Source organism: Pagrus pagrus (assembly GCF_965226575.1).
Source record: "Pagrus pagrus genome assembly, chromosome: 11".
In the NCBI taxonomy this organism is placed as follows: Eukaryota; Metazoa; Chordata; class Actinopteri; order Spariformes; family Sparidae; genus Pagrus; species Pagrus pagrus.
Genome location: NC_140195.1, coordinates 1,853,407 through 1,873,449, shown reverse-complemented (window position 1 = coordinate 1,873,449; position 20,043 = coordinate 1,853,407). Strand labels below are relative to the sequence as shown.

The 20,043-nt window shown below is 43.3% G+C and overlaps 1 protein-coding gene and 1 long non-coding RNA gene across 6 annotated transcripts in view; one reads left to right on the top strand and one right to left on the bottom strand.

The window, feature by feature from the left end:
* Window positions 1-1,140: 1,140 nt before the first annotated feature.
* LOC311265585 (PDZ domain-containing protein 4-like) overlaps window positions 1,141-20,043 on the bottom strand; it is a 51,681-nt gene continuing 32,778 nt past the window's right edge. For 2 of the 3 annotated variants that reach the window (XM_084367395.1, XM_084367397.1), the window contains 12 exons: window positions 18,901-18,999; window positions 18,426-18,488; window positions 14,694-14,795; window positions 9,677-10,188; window positions 9,283-9,469; window positions 8,078-8,513; window positions 7,167-7,590; window positions 7,002-7,069; window positions 6,511-6,857; window positions 6,166-6,306; window positions 4,922-5,034; window positions 1,142-3,044 (listed from right to left, as the gene is read on the bottom strand). In XM_084367395.1, coding sequence (XP_084223521.1) covers window positions 2,804-3,044; window positions 4,922-5,034; window positions 6,166-6,306; window positions 6,511-6,857; window positions 7,002-7,069; window positions 7,167-7,590; window positions 8,078-8,513; window positions 9,283-9,469; window positions 9,677-10,188; window positions 14,694-14,795; window positions 18,426-18,488; window positions 18,901-18,999 — 2,733 coding nt within the window. In that variant the 3' untranslated portion in view covers window positions 1,142-2,803. Of the gene's footprint in view, window positions 3,045-4,921; window positions 5,035-6,165; window positions 6,307-6,510; window positions 6,858-7,001; window positions 7,070-7,166; window positions 7,591-8,077; window positions 8,514-9,282; window positions 9,470-9,676; window positions 10,189-14,693; window positions 14,796-18,425; window positions 18,489-18,900; window positions 19,000-20,043 lie in introns of all 3 variants that reach the window. The other variant, XM_084367396.1, reaches the window with a different exon arrangement.
* The window catches only part of LOC311265586, a 31,977-nt gene continuing 16,273 nt past the window's right edge, over window positions 4,340-20,043 (top strand). For all 3 annotated transcript variants that reach the window (XR_014623599.1, XR_014623600.1, XR_014623601.1), the window contains exon 1: window positions 4,340-4,589. This is a non-coding gene — a long non-coding RNA (uncharacterized lncRNA). The remainder of the gene's footprint in view (window positions 4,590-20,043) is intronic.

Below are 20,043 nucleotides of genomic sequence, written 5' to 3'. Positions count from 1 at the left end.
ACAGTCTCAACCTCGTAGTCATCTTTAACAACAACCTCTCCTTTCAACAACACATCACCAGAACTGCTGTCTTCCACTTCAAAAACACAGCCCGTCTCCGCCCATCACTCTCCTTCTCTGCTGCAGAAACCCTTCATCGCGTCCAGAATTGACTATTGCAGCAGCATCCACTACAGCACACCATCCAAACTCTTGAATAAACTCCAATAGGTCCAGAACTCTGCTGCTCACCTGCTCACCTGCACCTGTGACCACATCACTTTAAAAAGCTTTGAATATATAACTTTTGTCTCTTCTTTTTTACATTTTTAGTGTGTTGTTTTTATTATTCTTCTTTTTAACCTGTAAAGTATCTTTGAGTAACTTGAAAAGTGCTATATAAAATAAATGTATTATTATTATTATTACTTTTACTTGAGTAAAGAAGTTGCTTCTAGCTTCTACTGGAGGAGAGGAGTCATACCTCTGAAGGTGGTATTATATTTGAGCTGTTAAAGGAACCAGGGTCTCCAGGACCTTAAACACAACACAGTATAAAAGAAAAAGCAGAGTGATTGTCTTGGCCTGTCTGCACACATTAATTAATCAATTAATTAATTAATTAATTAGGTCTTTGTGATGGATGGAGACAAACAGCTCTGATCCTCTCTCTCTCTCCATCTAACAGTTGCTGTCTCTCAGCCGACATGTTGTCTCTCATCTTTTCCTTTCTGTCTGTCTTCTGTCATTTGTTTTTCTTTCTTCTCTGTGCCCAAAGAAGAATTAGCCTTTCTTACATCCTGTCATTTCATTTTTTCTTCTCTCTTTTGGTTCAGTTCTCTCATCTTCCTTCATTACCTTCTTTCTGCTGCCCCCCACCTCCTCGTCTTCCTCGTCTTCCTTCCCTCCCTGCTGCTCTCCAAACTCCCTGAGCTTGTTACCGACTGGGCTGAACCATCTCATTTCCCCCTGTCTTTCTGAACCCTGCATCCAGCCTATTACACATGTTCTCTCTCTCATCAGTGCAGTGGAGGAGGAGGGATTCAGATCAGTGTCGTCACACTGAGTGGACACGAACATGACAGATTCTCTGCTACTGTCCTCGCCTCTCTGTCTCAAATCAAAGTCACCACAATTCTTTGTTTTGTTGGCGTTCACGTTTACTGCCACAGCTGAACACGAGGTAAAGAAAGACCAGGGAGCACTTCATACATTTCACTTCATTTTAATTTAATTTACTCAGCATTTTTCACATTTTTCACTACAGAAAATGTCTGCACAAGGCTCTGTACACTACACCACTTTAGATTCAAGAATTATGTCCGATAATCCACAACGTTCAATACTTAATTCATGCATGTTGTAACTCAGTATTAATCTCATTTTACACGGGTCCAACTCAACGTTGGACACGACCAGCTTTCTGAGGTCCAAACCAACACTGTGAACAATCCTGTCGCCGAGGGAAAAAAAAGTCCATAAGCAACGAAATTTAATGTTAAAATGATTTAAAATATAATAAGGTAAGAAATGTTTGAAAGAATGTGTTCATACAGGAAGAGTTCCTCAGAGAAGAGACCCACGTCTACTCTCACAAGAGCAGAAATAAAAAGTGTAATGCGTGGGTCAGGTGTTCATGTTTCCCCGCAGGACTCTCGAAAGGCATTCTGGGAAAGTGTTTACAAATGACACACCTGTAAATAAAAAGGCAAGTGAGAAGTACAAAAACCTCCTGTAACAGACTGATCGTCACGGATCAATGAGATCTGACAGGGAGATATAAAAGTGTGGATATGTCCTTTAATGTACAAATACTGAATGTTGGTCAATAGTACAATCTTCCACTTCATGTTGTTTCATCAATATGCGTTTGCCCAATCATCACTGCCATAAATATCTGTACAGTTATTGTTTTGAGTCCGTTAAACCACTTTGACTTTTACCCTGAATCTTCTGAAACTTTTTCTTTAAATATTAAAACAAACTACGTTAAGTTCAAAAGTTTTTCTCTCAAAGGTTTTCATCCCATCCACATGTTCTGTTGAGCGTATCAGTGTCCGTGCAGCACGCAGTGAACCTGTGTCATCACATGTCACACTGCAGTTAATGTGGATCTTTAACCAGAGGAAGTTCATGAAGGAGATTCATAAAGTCCCAGGATCGGCACAAATGTCTTGCTAAAGTCAAAAGTGTTTTATGCAGACTCGTCTCAGATAATGCCATTTCATTTTTTTTCCATTTGGCACATGTCAGAAGAAAATACGAGCTCAGACCTGAGTCCTTCTGGTTCAGAGAATAGTCTCATTACCTGCCAGCCTATCACGGGACAGTTTCCTCTTCACACCATACTCAAGAGTGGTTGAAAACCTGGTACATATCAAGTGTTTTCTTTACATTGTAGACCCATTTCCTGATCGGGACCCGGTGCAGCGCCAGCAGAAGAGTTAAATAAAGACACCGTTTGGCTGCAAAAAAAAAAAGGACATGAGAAGTTTGAGGTTTCTGCACAGTTTTCCAGGGTTAGTCCTGATGTTTTCAGGGCTCCTGCTGCACTTTTTTCCCCTCACGCTCCACCGTCTCATTACTTTTTGTATCTCCCTCTCTCTCCTTTGTCATTCTGCTTGTACTTGCTATCAAAGGCAGTTCAGGGGACAGTTTTAGGCAGATCACACCAACGTGTTCATCTTTTAAACCTCTTTTCTCCAAAGGTTTCATCCTCCTTCCAGCTCACAGGAATCTGAAGCTTTCATCGTTTTGTTCTGTCAGTTTGTATCGTCAGTTTCTTCCCTCTCTTCTCTTCTTCTTCCTCCTCTCTGTCCTCAGATCACACCGTGGTCACAGACAGCAGAGGGTTGTAGATTTTCTTCCCGTCCGGCGACCTCGAGCCGTGAGCCAGCAGCTCCTGGATGGTGATCCAGTTGTCGAGGATGCGGCGATTCCTCTTCTTCATGCTCTTCTTCTGGCTCAGTAACAGGATATTGTTGCTGGGGGAGTCCTGTCGGGGGTGGAGCTGGCCGTTCTGGGATGACCGGGGGTTTTCAGCCCCTGTTGATGCTGAGGAGTCCCTGGAATAATAAAAACAATACTGTTTCAGACCTCTGTCAGTATCATGTAGAGCTTTTACACATTTTAGTATGTAGCCCCAGAACAGTTTTGATGGTGACATGTTTTGAGCATCTTGTTGGCATTGATTAAAAAAGATGATATGAGCCGGAGAAGATAAAAACTTATCTTAATAATAACTCATGATGAAAAATGTTTCAGAACTCCTGGGCTCTGTGTTCAAACTGCATAACTACAAATTAAAGCCAAATATTTTTCCAAAGCCTTAAATCTGCTTTGAGCTTCATTCTTGGCTCTCAGCTGACTTCCCGTTATGTGAGAATCTGCTGAAATCTACTTGTTGTCAATTATTTTTATGCCAGTTTTGACCGATTCCTACAGAGACACAATATCTTCTACTCGCAAAATAAAACAAATATTATCTTTCAGCAGTTTGTAGGTCCTACTGCCTGTGCTGAAAGACTCATTCATTGTCTCCGCCAAGGAGTTCACCTGTGTCTGTTTGTGTGTGGCTTGTCAGCAGAATTACACAAAAACTACAACATCACAACTAATGATTGCATATGAAAAAACAAGGACTTAAAACCAATAAACGGTAATCAGGTAGCTTAAATCCATTTTCAGTTGTTTCATGAAGTTGTCACAGAAATCTAGAGATGGCGACGATTAGAGGAGAACAATCTATGAACTGGGTGCGACAGCTTGAAGAGCTCAGTCATCTCGGGTTTTATAGCAGCTTTGACAGCCAGTAATTTCTGTTCAGATGATCTAAGAGGCCAATTTGGCAAATAAAGGAGAAGGAGTTGAGCAATATACCATTTGTGTTGCAGCCAGCGAAGGGAGGATAACATTCCCTGATGTGTGATCTATTGATCTTTCTAGTTAGAAGCCGAGCAGCTGCAACAAAATATGTGCAGATTTTTTTCGTGCACATTTTTTTCGTGCACATGTTTAATATCCTGCTAAACCAACTTCACAGCTCTGTGCAGCATCGGGCGGCCATTTATTTCCACCAGGCTCCTCGTTTTGATCAAAGTTACGTAATCATTGCTTGGTAATCGAGCGGTGAGCGGGGAATCCTGCCTGAGGGAAACTCAGTCAACCAGTGATCTCAAACTTTTCTATGCAATGTTGGTTTGGTTTTCTGACATTAAAGCTTGTAAAATGTTTGCAGCACCAGTGAACTCCTCTGAGCACGCTTTGAATTTCACCCTGCAGCCTCAGATAAAAGGTGACTTCAGTTCAGAAACAACACGTAACTCAGTGAAGTGCAGTGTTCCTCCTGCACTCACAGGTTTTCTCTGAGCTCACAGGTGAAGGGAATGATGCTGATCAACACCTGTAATGCTTCAGGCTGCACACTGGGGTCAGCCTTTGTTTGACAACCAGCAACAGACACAAGATGACTCGCTGTTTGTTTCAGAATTTGGGATTTCCATAAATTAAGTCTGACTGAAGGATTATTGGTTTGGATTCACGAGGAGCCTGACTTTGGGATGTTTTATGGATTTTTAACACACTGCGGGGCACCTCATCAGCAGAAGAAGGTAAGAGGATTTTGTTGTTGACATTAATCTTCAGATGTCATGATGTGGTGGTGAACACAGGGTGAGCGCTGAGCTCCTGACAGTGACAAACCACAATGAGAACAATCATTTAAAAGCAATAAAACATGTCCTGATAACCACAGTTCTCCACCAACACCCCTTTGTGTAAATCAAGGTACCTTAAACTACATTTGAAATATTTAATGACTCAATGAGAAAGTCATATGTTCTCTCAGTGATGTAACTCCATAATCCATTCGGCATTGGCTGTTTCAGTCAGTCAGACTGTTTTTCTTTCTAAAGTGTCGATAGAACTGGACTTTGTCCTCCACCTGTCTCCTCTGAGGTAGTCGAGGCGGCTCTGCATCATGAACTCTCTTCTCCGTCGGTATTCTCTGGCTCTCAGCAGCTGCTGCTTCCTCTCCTCTTTGCTCCAGTATCGGCCCTGTTGGAAAACAGTTTGGAAGACGTTCGTCACTGGTTTTAACGAGCGCTTTTACAAGTAAAGTTAAGTAAAGAATGGTCATGATAAAGAGAAATATAAGGAAGTCAGATCAGTGGTTAGCGCTGTCGTAGCAGAAGTGAAGTTCACTGGTTGGTCACTGTTTAACTGAAATATTGAGTAATTACGTTTTAAATATTGCAACATCAGAATATTTCAGATTTATTCTCTCTCTTAGTTACTCTCACACTGTGGGAACTGCAGGCAGACCAGTACATGCAAAAAATGACGTTTTTTGCATGTCCTTGAACGAGGACATAGTTTGAAGTAATTAGACAAACATTTCAGTTAAGTAGTTGTTTGTTTCCTAAACCTTCATGATGGCTAACGTGAGTCAAGAGCTCAAAAGCCTCATCCTTCGGGACCGTCTTAACGAGAGAGGGAAGTACATCTATGATCAATACTTTGTACACCATCGGGTATCCATTCCCTTAACCTGCACTTGATTGTGAAATGAATGCTGTTCAGACCAAAGACTTGTGACGAGACAAGATGAAACTTGAAACGACTGGACGTACCGGTCTACAGCATGCTGAAAACCTTCTGGTTCACACCAGTGCGAGCAAACAAGACGGTGTATCATCTCTCTATTGCAGAGACTCTCTGTAGTTCTCTGTACTTTTGTGTTAACTGCCATTTTTTCAGGCTTTTTTACAGCTGGATATCGTTTGTAGTGCTTACTTGCTGCATTTCCATTTCTAGAATTGATGAAATAGTGAAAACAAAAGATGTATGCGTCACACAGCGTGTGTGGTGGATGGTCTGTGTCATACTGTCACAGCTATTGATGCAGTGATCCTGTCTGTACTCTGTCCATAACTGCCGCTTCGACCGGAAAGTGACTTAACCAGCTGGCTTTGCTGCGAGCTGCTGATTGCATTACATTCTCAAACCAGCCGCCAGCACAGGCTGAGCTGCAGGAGATATGATCAGTCAGCTTGAGTGGAGCTGAGATGGGCCAGTCACACTGCTGCAACTTTCCCCGGCTGCGTTCTAAAATGGTTAAGTCTCGTCGTAAATCTTTGGTCCGAACTGGGCTTTGTCCTCCTCGGTTGCTGTGAGGGCTGTGCAGACCTGTTTCATCTCACTGGCAGCGTCGTCATCAGTTGTCATGCCGCTGCGTTCCTCTCTGATCTTCATGGCTCTGGCCTTCAGGAGACGATCTCTGACCGGCCGCTTGGCCACGTAGCGAGTGCCATCGCTCCGGATCTTTACCTGTACACAAAGAGGACAAATCAGCTGTTAGCATTTAGAGACGGACCTATACGTTTTCTTTGAGCTCACTGGGCTCTAACTCCCTTTGACTCTCGAGGTTCGAAGCTGGATGAAGGAAATGGTTTGATTCCATACATCCGTGAGGGATTCTCACTTGGTCGGGGTCCTTTTTAAAACACTGTACTGCATCATCACACCATTCACCTTCCACTCCATGCGTTGCGGTGAGGCAGTCGGTGATGAGTGTGTCATCCCGAGCGGTAAGGCCAGTCCTAACCGCGAGGCGCGTGTACGGTGGTCCTCCAGACCACAGGGGGCGCTATTCACACTCCTGGGGCTGGCTGGGCCGCTGCTGCCCGTGCCCATCCCTCTCTCCTCACCCTCGGCCCTCGCTCTGTCTCTCACTCGGTCCAGCGGGTCCACCAGGCCCTCGGAGGGCAGGGTCATACAGCTCTGGTAGCGCTCCAATGGTTTGTTGTGGCTGTGGTGCCTTCTGGTGAAATAGGGACTGGACTCTGCACTTCCACCTCCGGGCCTGTCGATGGCTCCACCTGCAGTGATAATGAATGAATGATGAGTCATCAATGTACAAAAATGAGAACAAACAATAGACAGAGAGGCAGAAGTGAACAGCGTAGTAGCTGCACAGTTAGCATTTGAGGTGCTTCGACTGGAGAAGCACGTGTTTTGCGTACCTCTGGAGCCCCGCCCTCCATCAGCCACACCCCTTCTTGAAGATGATCCCGCCTCTCTGGTCAGAGACCTGACAGCACAATGTCCAAAAATCATTTAACACAAAAATAGTCACACGATTTTACAAAGTTTAAACTAACATGAAGTGTAAAAACACAAACGGAGACCTGAACTTGGAGGGTGTGGAAGGGGTGGAGCTTGAGCCGTTTGCCACGCTACCATTGGCTGCTTCGTACTTCCTGTAAGTGCTGGGGGAGAACGAGCAGCTGAGGTTTGAGTGGCGTCTTTCTCTGTCCCGTTCCCGCCTGTGACGCCGCGGCGTGAGGGGGGAGTTCAGAGGTGGGAGGCGAGCGAGAGGGAGGAGAGGAGGCGGTGACATCAGTCGTCTCCCCACTTCGTCTTCATCTTCCTGGAGAGGCGGGATCTGCTCTGTGCTGACCAATGGCGTACTTCGGCAGCTCTCTCCGCCGGTGTTGTAGGCGCTGGTGCTGTCTTTGTCGTCGGACCGCTCTCGCTCCGGGAGCTCGTTGATGGCCGAGAGCTCGTGGTGATGAGGGTCGTTATCATCGTCATCGTTACATCCATCCAGACCTACAAGGGAGGAACTTTTGTTAATTATTGTATAAACATCTGTAAAGTAAATCCACACAGTTTCACACTCACATGTGGAGACAACTCACTCCCAGCTTCATCTTTGACCGGGTCAAAGAACGATTCATTTTTAAAGTAAGATTTTTGACAGAGAAATAGTTATTACATAAAATACTGACAACAATTTAAATAATTGGATATTGTAAAGATTGTAATTGTAATTCTGTGAAACACATTAAAGCACATTAAATCTCCATTTTCTTTCAGCTGAAGCCTTTTTTATCATAAAACCTGGAGCTGTGACTGAGTCTCTGGTTGCCTAGCAACCTCACAGTGACAAGATGCAGAACTCCTCCAAAAAAACACAACTTGTCTGAAGTCATGAACTGAAATAAGGTGAGTTTTCTCACTTAAAAAAAAAAAAAAATCAAGCGGACGGGATGATTTTTTTCCCACACATTCCCATGCCAGCTGTTGTCATGGTTACCTGCTTCAGGAGGGCCCGGTCGCCCGGCCCCGGCTGCCACCGTCTCCTCCTCCATCATCCAGGCTTTCAGACATCTCTCTCTGAGCTGCTGCATCTTCTGTGCTCGGAGGATGTTGCGGCACTTGAACTCCAGGTGGCGTAACTCCTCCTCGATCAGCGCCATCTCGTGCTCGCTCAGAGTCGCATTGCAGTTCACGTCCACCACCAAAGAAGAAGGAGGAGCTTCCTGCCCTGCCTCTTTTCTCTCTTCCTGCCCTTTGACCTCTGCCTCGACGTCATCGCGTTCGTTTTTCTTTGCTTCTCTTTGCTGTTTCTCGTTATGTCTCTCGTACTGGCACTTGATCTCCAGCAGCTCCTGGTACCTCTGGCACTCCTCCTCCGTCAGTCCCGGCATCATCATCGTCAGAGGGGGCTGATGGTGGAGGTGGTGGTAGTGCTGCAGGTCAGAGGGCAGAAACCAGCATCAGGACAGGGAAGCTTTTCATTGCTTAGACATTTTTAGACTTCATATTACAGCGACCAAACCCCCAATATTAAGTTTCCTGTCACAATCATTCATTTAGCATATGGGCGTGGCCTATATCAGTCACATCAGCTTCATCCGAGGAAACGTTCATTAGTTAATAGCGAAAACATAAAAGCAGCAATCGCATAAGTTGACTATGACCACACGTTAGCATTTAGCTCAGCGTGGCTAGCATTCCAGTTATAAAGTCCAAATCTCTTTAAAAACGACCAGCAAAGTGTCCAAACATCAACCAAACTGAATGTTGGATGAAAGAGAAAATAAGCTTTGAAAAAGATCTCCACTCCCTCAGCCGGTATAATGTCTTTTCTGTTTGTATCTCGAGGCACTCAAACACAGCAGAAGCACCGGTCGCAGCTCTTGTTGCTATGAGACGACTGACAGCCCGACTGAAGTGCAACACTCCAGATGATGGCTCGCTGGTTTTTCTCAGCGCTGAAGCAGTTCGGACGTCATTCAGGTCATATGAGGTGTTTAAAAGAACGAGTCAAGCTGTATTTTATTTTTGTTCTCGTCAACAGATGATGTGAAAAGCTCAAAATCAACAATGTGTTTGTGCGTCTCTCAAAACTTCCTCGCTTCCTTTTTAATTATTCCAAACATTAAATCTTCCTCACAAATATATAGTTTCATTTTTTCTAAAAGTAGAGTAAATTAACAGGATCTAAACGTTATGTACCTTGTGGTGGTGATGGTGGTGGGGGCTGTACGCTGCTCCTCCTGTACCTCCTCCAGCTGCCCAGTCCAGACCAGGGAGGGAGTCTGAGCTGAGCTGGAGGTCTCGCAGGTGGAGGAAAGGAGGGGTGGTGTCTCCTCTGCCGTGCCCAGGACTGGGGCCGAGGCCCGGGCTGGGTCTAGGACTCGGCCTGGGTACAGGAAACATAGAGGGTTGGCTGTCGTATACTAAAACTGAATATTACGGGTCATTAGCATCAAAGTTCTTCTCAGTATTTGTTCTTGGCTGAATTCAGTATAAAAACGTTCTTTCATGGTACTTTCATGGATGGTACGCAACTGACGCTGTTGGATTCAGTATCTGCCTTTTGTACCGACCCTGAGTCCCCCTGTCCTACCTGGGGCTGGGTCCTGGTCTGAACTTCCTGGTGCTGCCCGGTGTGTTGGTGGTGTTGGTGTTACAGGCACTCGTCTGATCACCCAGCAGGTCGTGTTCGGACCACTCCTCGTAGCGGGTGCTGTCGTCGGTCCGGCCCACTCCGCTGTCCAGCTCCTGGCTGTTGGACAGCAGAGGAGCCAGGCTCAGCAGAGGAGGAGGGGGTACAGGTGGGTCTCTGTCCTCCTTCTCTCCTCTCTCTCCTTCCTCTCCATCCTCATCCTCTTCCTCCTCCACGTCCACGTCAACAACTGCAGCTTCTCTACCTGCTACTTCTGCTGGGCAGGCCAGACCAACAGTTACTCCTCCTCCTCCTCCTCCTCCTCCTCCTCCTCCTGCGCCCCGGCAAAGGCGATAATAGCCCGAGAGGTGAGAGGAACTGAGGGAGCAGGAGGAGGCTCGGGGGTTTGGATGGAAGCCTCCTTCCTCCAGAGTCAGCTCCATGTCCTCCTCTGGATCTACTGGGTTTTCATTCTGGAAGGAGGCAGAGGAACGAATGTGAAAAACAAAACAACACAAATAAAATCTAGAATCTATCGGTGCTAATTTGCACATTTAGCACTTCAGCATTGCTGATCTCGACTATGTTAGCATGCTTCCATTAATCTCTAATTTCATCTGATGCTCGAGAGAACCTGATCATTAGTATCTTGTCATGAACAGGATATTTGCACAAGAGATGAAACATCAGAGAATCACCAAATTCATCAGGACTCATTCTCTTGGGACAACGATTGTCTCGACCGAATTGTGTCGTCTTCCTTCATACCAGTGGAAGCTGGTCTAACTGGGCGAATATGCATTTACATAGAAGAACATTATCACAAATAACCTAAACGACAAAACAAATGTTCAGAGATTTTTTTAATTAAAATAACAAAGTGCTTCTAGATCAGTGGTTTGAGCAGTTTTTTTATAATCACTGGTACGAGCAATGTCATGCAAAAACTATTACCTGGTCTAAAATATGTTATTATTTGTTTCTCCACAACCATTTGGCGACCTGTGGACATTAACTCACAACCACTTTGGGGGTCCCGACCCTCAGGTTGAGAAACCAAAGCTTTTGAAATCATGTACCAACCGTTAAGATGAGAACATCAGGGTTCCCGTACCTCATGTATTTGAGCTGAGCTCACTGATTATTTGTTGAAATACAGAAATAAACACAGCAGAAGACACAGAAAGACACAAGCTGCGGGCCGACTGCAGCCTCCTGCACCCACCGAGTGTAGAGGGTTAATTAAATCTCCATATTACTGTCAATATAACAATCATCAATCATCAGTGTTGTATCATCTTCTCAGTTCTGCTCAGTTTTAACAGGATTGTTATGTATGAGCAGCTTTTGGTCTTTACAAGCGCGCGCACGTGTGCATGCGTGTGTGTGTGTGCACATCTAGTTGTGTATCTCTACTTGTGTGATTAAGGTTTCTGTGTGTGTTTGTGACCTTGAAGGAAGGAACTAGGTCACTTGGGGTAAATATCCTCTCCTCCATTTCCTCTCTTCATCCATCATCCCCTCATCCTCGCATCATTTCATCCATCTCTGATACATTTACCCCTCCTCCCCCCCCCCCTCTTATCAGTAGACTTCCCAGCAGGATGTTGTAAAATACATTACGTTTTTCTGCTTCTATAAAATATCTCACCATCTGTTTAAACTCACCAAAATAATACAAAATAATATAAATATATATAACACCAGTTAATATATTTTGTATTAAACACCCTGAATGGTTTCATCATGTTTCAATATCTTTTATTATCCAGAAATCTACTAATAATCTTATTGATCACACAAAAACATCGTAAGCTTTTCCCAGAGCTCCAAACTGCATCCAGCAGATTAAACAGATGTTGAGTAAAGATTTTGTCTTGTCTTTGTCTAAAGCTTCTATTTCCACAGTCAAACATTGTACGTTCACTGTCAGGACGTTAGTGTCCTCAGACTTAAAGCCCAGCAGCTGCAGTGCTGATTACACTTCAGACACCTGCATGTATAGAGACTGGTGCTGGAGGGATCGTCGTTCAAAATGAAAGATATTTCATGACAGTCTGGATGGTAGTTGTGCAGAGTTTATCTGGTGTTACACAGACAGACGTGTGGACGTAAGCAACAGTTTACCCCTTTTCCAGGAATGGTAATAATAAACACGATTCAATTTAAAAACACATTTATCGAACATTATTCTGGGTGTTTTCTCTCTTTCGTTGCTGCTCTCACATCTCGTTCTAATTAGTTTTTTGCTTCGTGGATGAAACATCCATCATCTCCTGCTCGCTCACAAGACGGAGATCTGCCGGGCTGACGTGTCACAGCTGTCTAAATACTGACGGGCCGACTGACTGACGGCTCATTTTATTTAGTTGAAATGTGACTGTATACACACACACACACACACACACACACACACACACACCGTGCAGATTCAACACTGAATATGTATGTATGTATGCGTGTGTGTTTTTAACTGACGTGTATGAATACGCCGTCCTGCAGTTCCTCCTCTGTCAGCAGATGTGGACACACTCTGGGACCTGCTGTCATGCTAGTAACATTTATCATGGCTGTGTGTGTGTGTGTGTGTGTGTGTGTGTGTGTGTGTGTGTGTAGTGCAGACACACAGCCTCCTGAATTTCCATCCTGCTGTGCAGATCATAAATTCATGTTTGCAGAAGTCGGTGCTTGAAAACGCCGTGCAGAGTGCATCAGTTTGAGGTTTATGATGCTACGTCATTTTATCTTCACTCTGTGGGAGTTTTAATAAAATGTATCATTCATAATTTTAAGTCTCGGATCGCAGGCTGTGACTTTGGAGAATCAGGCTTTTAACTGAGACAGGCCATTATTTCAGAGATGTCTTTATTTACTTGGTTGAGTACAGTACGTGTGGTTATCTGTGTATAACAGGACCACGTTGGCGTTGTGGTTTCAGCCTCTTTTATTTTATTTTAATCAGCAATTTTCTGTACCACCCCCCTTTAAAGTCACAAAATTGAATATGTTGCTCATATGGAATAGTGATGATGTATGAATGAATGTTTCAAGTATTACACATAAAAGTAATGCATTTACTTATGTATAATACTTGAAAAACTGCATTCACTTAATTTAAGCAGAGAAGTTATTTAATTTACCCACATCAGTTGACAGGGTGGAAATATTTTGCATTAAATGATCTACTTTACATAGAACGTATGTCATTGAAATCATATATGTAATTTAAAAACTCCAAGTCAATGCTTCAGGGAAATTATTTATTGAGTTGTGCGAGTAGCGTGGCTCCTTTTCAAGAAGAGAGCGGTGCCACGGTCATGTTGTTTGGGGAGTCACTGTCACTGCTGTTCACCTCCAACCTATTCACTTGTTCAGGTATAAGGATGCGTTGGTTATTATAGTTATTCTTAACGCCTGTCACTGGGTCAGATGAGGATTTATCCAAGTCAAATAAGTCATAAAATTAAGGTTATTTTTATGGCACAGAGCTAACGATGGGACCGAGTCTCAGCCTGAGGACAGAAGCTGCTCTGCAGTCTGGTGGTGCGACATTAAAACACAGTTTACTTCCTTTCACGGCTCCACAGGGACTGCCAGAGTCAGCTAAATAAAGCTCCTAGTAGTATCTTTAATTTAAAAAAAATGACTTCAAGTAAAGCAACATGCTGGTTCATGTACCAGATAATTGTTTTTTTTTATTTTGTTTGACAGTTTTACCTGAAGACTGTTACCTCTAACCATGACTATAATTTTAGAAACATCATGACTTCCAGTGACGTTTCATCTCCCCTAGACTATAACAACAGAAATGTATTCATTACAGTGACTTTTCTATTTGTATCTCTCTCTACACCTGATTGTAAGTGAGAGCTCAGGCCTGAATCAGGGTCAGTGTTTGCTTATTAACCACTCGGACTACTTCTCTCAGCTATTCTCAAAATGCTGTATATTGCGCCTCAGACTGTTTTTCCTTTTTTGTGCCTCAAATACAAATGAATGCTCTTTTCTCATATAGACTGCATATTGAATATTCTTCTTCAATATTCTTCCTGGTAGGTTTTGCTTCACAATCAACATTGTAGTGGGCAGAGGGCAGAAGATCAGATCTCAGAATAAATCGAGTCATGGTTCAGCCTGACGGTGGCATTTAGAGAAATATCACGAGGTCACCAAAGTCAAAACTCAGAGAGTGAATGTGTTCAGCAAAAGTTGTGTTTGAAAACTGTGAGGGTCAGGAGATCAGATCATATGAAGAAGTTAAGTTTGGTCCAGTAGTGCTCGAGGGAGGGTCACAGAGTCTTCACACTCATCGATAGTACTAGGAGGGAAACTGGTTTCCTGCCAAGCAGCTGTTAGTTTCCTATATGTTCAATCTGTTAGTCACAGACAGATCAACAACCGACAACGGGCAGAAGGAGGTGAAGACATAACACGACCACACTGTGAACTAAACTATGGATCGTTGCTCTCCTGTCAGCCACCTGCAGCCGCAGCAGCAGCAGCAGCAGCAGCCGCCGCAGCAGCAGCAGCCGCAGCCGCAGCCGCAGCCACCTGCAGCAGCAGCAGCCGCAGCCGCAGCAGCAGCCGCAGCAGCACCTGCAGCGGTCGCAGCAGCAGCAGCAGCAGCAGCCGCAGCCGCAGCAGCAGCAGCAGCAGCAGCAGCACCTGCAGCGGTCGCAGCAGCAGCAGCAGCAGCAGCAGCAGCAGCAGCCGCAGCGATACGAAGAGAAAGTAGGTTAGTGAAGTGGGCTGCCGGGGAGAGAGACAGTTACACCTCCAGGTTTGGATGTGGTGACTATTTGTGGACCTGAACACGCGAGCGTATATCGTCATAAATTGAATTTTTGGTTTTGGAGTATTTGGTCGAGCAAAACGAAACAGAAGTGAGAGCTGACGCAGTAACTTTGGTTTATATGGTTGCATGCAGTCTGTTTATCAGGAGCGTTGATGTGGGGCGGTGGTTTAACTGTGATGTCACCTCTATATCGGGCCGGGCCAGCAGCAGGGAGAAGTTGGTGCTGTCCTCTCTGGTCAGAATGGCCACCGCTTCCTCTCTGTTCTGAATGTCCACGCCGTTGATCTAGGAGAGATGAGGGGAGGTGAAGAGGTCAGAACTGGAAACCTTACTGATCATTTGTCTTGTTGGGTAAGAGGGTTAAAATCTCTGGGTTTTAGACTGTTGGTCAGACAAAACAAAACATTTGAAGACATCATCTTTGATTCTTGGAAGTATTTTTCTTGTCTTGTTATTAACTTGACAACCAAATAATCCAAAAATAATAATAATCAACCCATTCTCACTCCCGACATGTTAAACGCTGCAGCTGTTACCCTTCTTGTGTCACCTGTTGAAGCTCCCGTCTAGAGCCGTAGAATAAAGAGCGAGAAAAAATACAGAGTCTGGACTTTCCCTCCGGAGACGAGGGGTTTGCATCGTGTTGGTGACCAAGAGTGAAGACTTGTGAAGTTATGTTACATAAGTTGACGTACCTTAATGACATAACCCAGTTATTTTAAAGCGCGATCTTTTGCAGAAGAGTGAGGAAAAAACAGAAGCACATTAAATTGTCTTCATGTGAGGTTTCACTTGGATGAAAGATGTGTGTTTCCTTTTAAAATACAAAAGTAGAAAACATCTACACGACTTCAAAAACATGATAATAAAACATGTCACAGGTGTGTAAATATTATAATCACAGGTATGTTCCCAAAACTTTCAAGGAGACACCACATCAGTCTAAACAGGCCTTTTATCTCTATGGAGACAACCGGCGCTGACATCGCTGATCCACTGTCTGGTAACCATGGCGATGCCAGGTGCTGCCGATGCACTTCATCTCCGACGCCGTTTTCTCGAGGCCGTCGGCGGTGGGGTCAGAGGACAACTAGCGAAGAAATGTCAGGGAGATAAATGTATTCGCACTCGTGTGGGCGTCGCTTCAGAGCCGAATCCAAAACGAGTCTTCACAGAGCAAAAAGGTTAAACGACTAATTATCTCCCACTGACTGCTCTTCTTACATGATTAAACAATCTGATGTTTAAGTGTTAATTCTAATACAGACTCAATGCCTCGAATCAGAAACAAACTTTAAGTGATTTATATTTCCTCCATGATACGTTAGAATGAAACAATATTTATCGCCAGCGATTATTGTTTGTTAATAAATTCTGTTCAGTTCCAGATGCTTCATCTGGCAAATATTGAATTATTTGAATTAAATTCAATAAGTAAATTAATCTAAACTAATAACGATGTTGTACAGCTTTAAGTGCTTTACTGCAAATAACCAACACTACTATTTGTGATAAATGATAAATAATAAATACGCGTTGCACGTAGCTTCATCAGATTCACTCTGAGCTCAACTGCCAAAAATATTATTTAAATAATCAGGTGCTGAGGTCACGTTCCCAAAACTAATACACTTTAAAAAGTCAGAATTATTTGTCTCTTGTTGTTTCCCAGTTTGCAAATGTGGATCTTGTTACCTCACATAAAATGATAACACATGTTTGTAGTTGTGTTTGGTGGACCTCGCGTTTCAGACTTTTTAAAGTGTATTAGTTTTGGGGAACGTGACACCTGATTATTTAAAAAACTTTTGGCAGTGATGAAGCTACGTGCACAACACGTAGTTCACTCCTTCTTGTTGTGTAATGATATTGTTAATTAAACAGTGTGAATCATATCCTGGTATGTGCTGGACTATTGATGGTCCGCTGAGGTTTGACCTGCAGCGGCTACACCCAGAAGAGAATCACTGCTGAGATCCAACGTTTTATTTTTAACCCTACATTTTGTGTTTGTACAGAACAGTGAGACGTACATATGTGTAACTTATATTATTTATCATTAACAGTAGTGTTGGTTATTTGCAGTAAATCACTTAAAGTTGTGCAACATCATTATTAGTTTCAATATTCACCAAATGAGAACAAATCTAGAACTGAACAGAATTTATGAAGAAATAATAATCGCTGGCGATAAATATTGTTTCATTCTAACGTATCATGGAGGAAATATAAATCACTTAAAGTTTGTTTTTGATTCGAGGCATTGAGTCTGTATTAGAATTAACACTTGAACATCAGATTTGTTTAATCATGTAAGAAGAGCAGCCAGTGGGAGATAATTAGTAGTTAATTAATAATTAGTAGTTTTTATTCTGTGAAAACTCGTTTTGATTCGTTCTGAAGCGACGGCCACACGAGTGATCGGTTCTGTTCTGTCTGACAACAATCCGATGGCGGTTTCTATCGTCTGACAATCAGCTGAACTGTGTGGCGCTAACTCAGGGTGACAACGTTGTCTCCCCCTCCGTCTCTCTCTCTCCCTCGGTCTATTTTTAGGACAGCAGTAACTGGGCTGCTCACTGCTCCCTCTGATTGGACGAGACCGTCCCCGGGGTTGCAGGTATACATTTACATAGTTTGATTTGGAGCTATTATTAACACTGATGGAGCCAGTTAACGTGGCAGAGGACACGTTTGTGTTTTCAACCTGCAGGAGTCGTGCTCAGCTCACCCTGAAGGTCAACACTCACGAGGTCTTTGAAATGAAAAAGGTTCGACCTCTGAGTGTGATCAGTGATCCTCGGCTTTAGCTAGCTACCGTTAGCTTATTAGCTCATGGCTCAGTTGCTCGTCTGAGTTCAGTAAAAGAACGAAACTTGAATTCAGATGGTGTAAGTGTTAAAAGATCCCTTTTCTGACATTTTTGGGTTTATTTTGTTCATTTATTTCACTGAAAGCTGTCCGACGTCACCCAGCTGAAACTACAGGGCTGTCAGACTAACTTCTCTTGAGGTACAAAGTGGTATTAGGAGACAGGACAGCCGAGGCTAACTGGTTAGCATGCTAATTTCAGTATATCTCTTTGGGACAAATGATTAAAATCTGACTGCAGTTTTCAAACTGATTTTCAATATTTAGCTTGTTTTCTTCACATTTGAGACATTAATTGTTAGAAATGTGTTTATATGTAAAAAAAAAAAGTTTTTATCATTTTACATTTAGATTTAAATTTAATATTTATATACAGTATGTTATTTAGATTTTACATGCAACATTTAAATTTGACCTTAGGTTCAGATTTATAATTTAACATTTAAACATTTTTAAATATTTCAGTTTGTCAAATTTCTTACATCCAGCGTCCCATAACAGTCGCTTCGACATAATGTCAGCACTGTTGCTTCTTCACACTCTGTTGGTGATGTTAGTTAACTTTTTACCTTTTTTAAAGTTGCTCCGTTAATAAAATAGTTTTTTCCATTCAGAAGAGAGTCGTCACATGTCTAAGATCTCAGGGAGAGTAAACAGTCGTCAACAGTAAAGAAACACGATCACCAGAATGAATGTCGGTAATGTTTGTGACAGTGCCGTGGTTAACATCTGGTTAGGTTTAGGCACAAAAAACACCTGTTAGAGTTTGGAAAAGGATCATTTTTTAGCTCAACATACCTGGAAAACTTCCCAGCGTCTTGTTAAGAATATCCAGTGGTTTGACGCTTACAAATATTGAAACACGGTTTCCCCTTCACTTCACGACATGTCAGTCAGCTCATATAAGTGTAATGTGAACGTGATATAACACATATTGTCAGTTTAATAGTGGTTTACAAATGTCAAAAAACCCATTTTGTTCTGGCGCCTGGGCTGAATAAAGAGAGAAGAACCGGGTCAGAGGGAGCTTTGGTGTTTGTGTACCTGAAGTATCCGGTCTCCCTCTCTGATACGTCCGTTCTTGGCTGCTATGCTGTTTGGATTAACCTGAAGTGATGGAGGGAGGAAGAGAGAGGTAAACAAAGCACTGAAGGAAAAGACGGATCAATAAATGAGCTTGTGAATTAAGAAACTGATAAATGAATCACGACTGTGTGACTACATGAGTGAGTACATCAGTGAGAGCCGGCTCAGTGAGGAAAGAGAGGTTGGATGAATGATTCAAAGATAAGATAATGAATGGAGTGATTAGTGGATGGATGTAATAAATAAGTAAACAGAGAAGAAACTATACGTATGAAGGGTTAAATGAAGAGAAAGACGAGAGAGTAATTGAATAAGAAACACACATTTATGAGCTTGTGTTTTATGCACATGGAGTGAATAGATACATGTTGGGGGTTGGATGAATGAGTGAATAAACTGAGCAGAGTGAAGAGAAGATGTTTTCTGTCATCACCTCTCCGACATAAATCCCAAGATCCTCCTCGTCGTCCGTCCTGTAGCAGACCGTCAGACCCAACTTCTCCTGCTGACTGGACTTGTACAGCTCCACCTCCTGGAGGAACAGAGGAAGGAAGAGTGATCGATGGTCTGAGCTGGTTTATGAAGGACAGCGCTGGTCTTTAGCTGCTCCTCAGACCAGAAAGTGGAACAGTGAAGTTCGCCTCATGAAATAAGCGACGCTAGAAGCTTAATGACTACTCGCAGGGCTGGGTGGTGGTTTGTTCGATCTTTGTAGGTTTCAGCTTGTCCTCAGTTTTATCTGAATCTTGAGAAGAAAGAAAGAAAGATGAGGATCAATTTGAAGAGTCGTGCCGCAGGATTTCCTCAGATTTCATATTATCTGGCCGGGATATGAGGAGGACGGCTGAATCTCTCACCTCAGTGGATTTTAAATCTAATCTGAAACGTCCAAGAAAACCCAAAATGCATCACTGCAAACCACGTGAGGACGTTCACTCTGCTTATCGGATGTTTCTGGGTCGTGAACAAGAAAGTAAATAAATGAACAAGGTTCTTTGTTCTGGACCGGTGCGTGTTTCTGTGAGAAGCCAGATCACAGTCCACCACAGCCAAACCACTTCACAGCTGGGTCTGCATTGTTTTTGTGCGCACCTGAGTGTTCACAGCTGCCACAGCTAATCACACCAAAGAGGAAAGATTGAACCAGAGTTCAATCACTAACGAGATCAGCTGGGACTAAGAAAGGTCAGCGGCAACCATCAAAGACCATCTGAGACTATGAAAGTCAAGTGTTAACCCTCATTGCAGCAACGACCTATCTGGATTATCTGGAAGGCATCGACAGAGCAATCAAAACTGAGGTGATGCAGGGAGGAAATGGAGGATGTCGTCCAAGGAACAAAGGAAAGCAGGACATTAAGGAGTGATTTAAGAGGATATAATGATGGTAACGATCAGAAAAAGTCTCTTTGGGAGAAGAGGCAGAAAGAGCGAGAAGGTTTCCACTTTGTTGACTCCTTTAATGACTTAGTCTCAGGAAACAGCAGCGAATCAGCCGAGCAGAAGCAGAGAAAAGTGCCATTCAAGCTAAACACAGCCGTCCATTAGGCGACTGTAGACTGAACTAAGAGCCTCT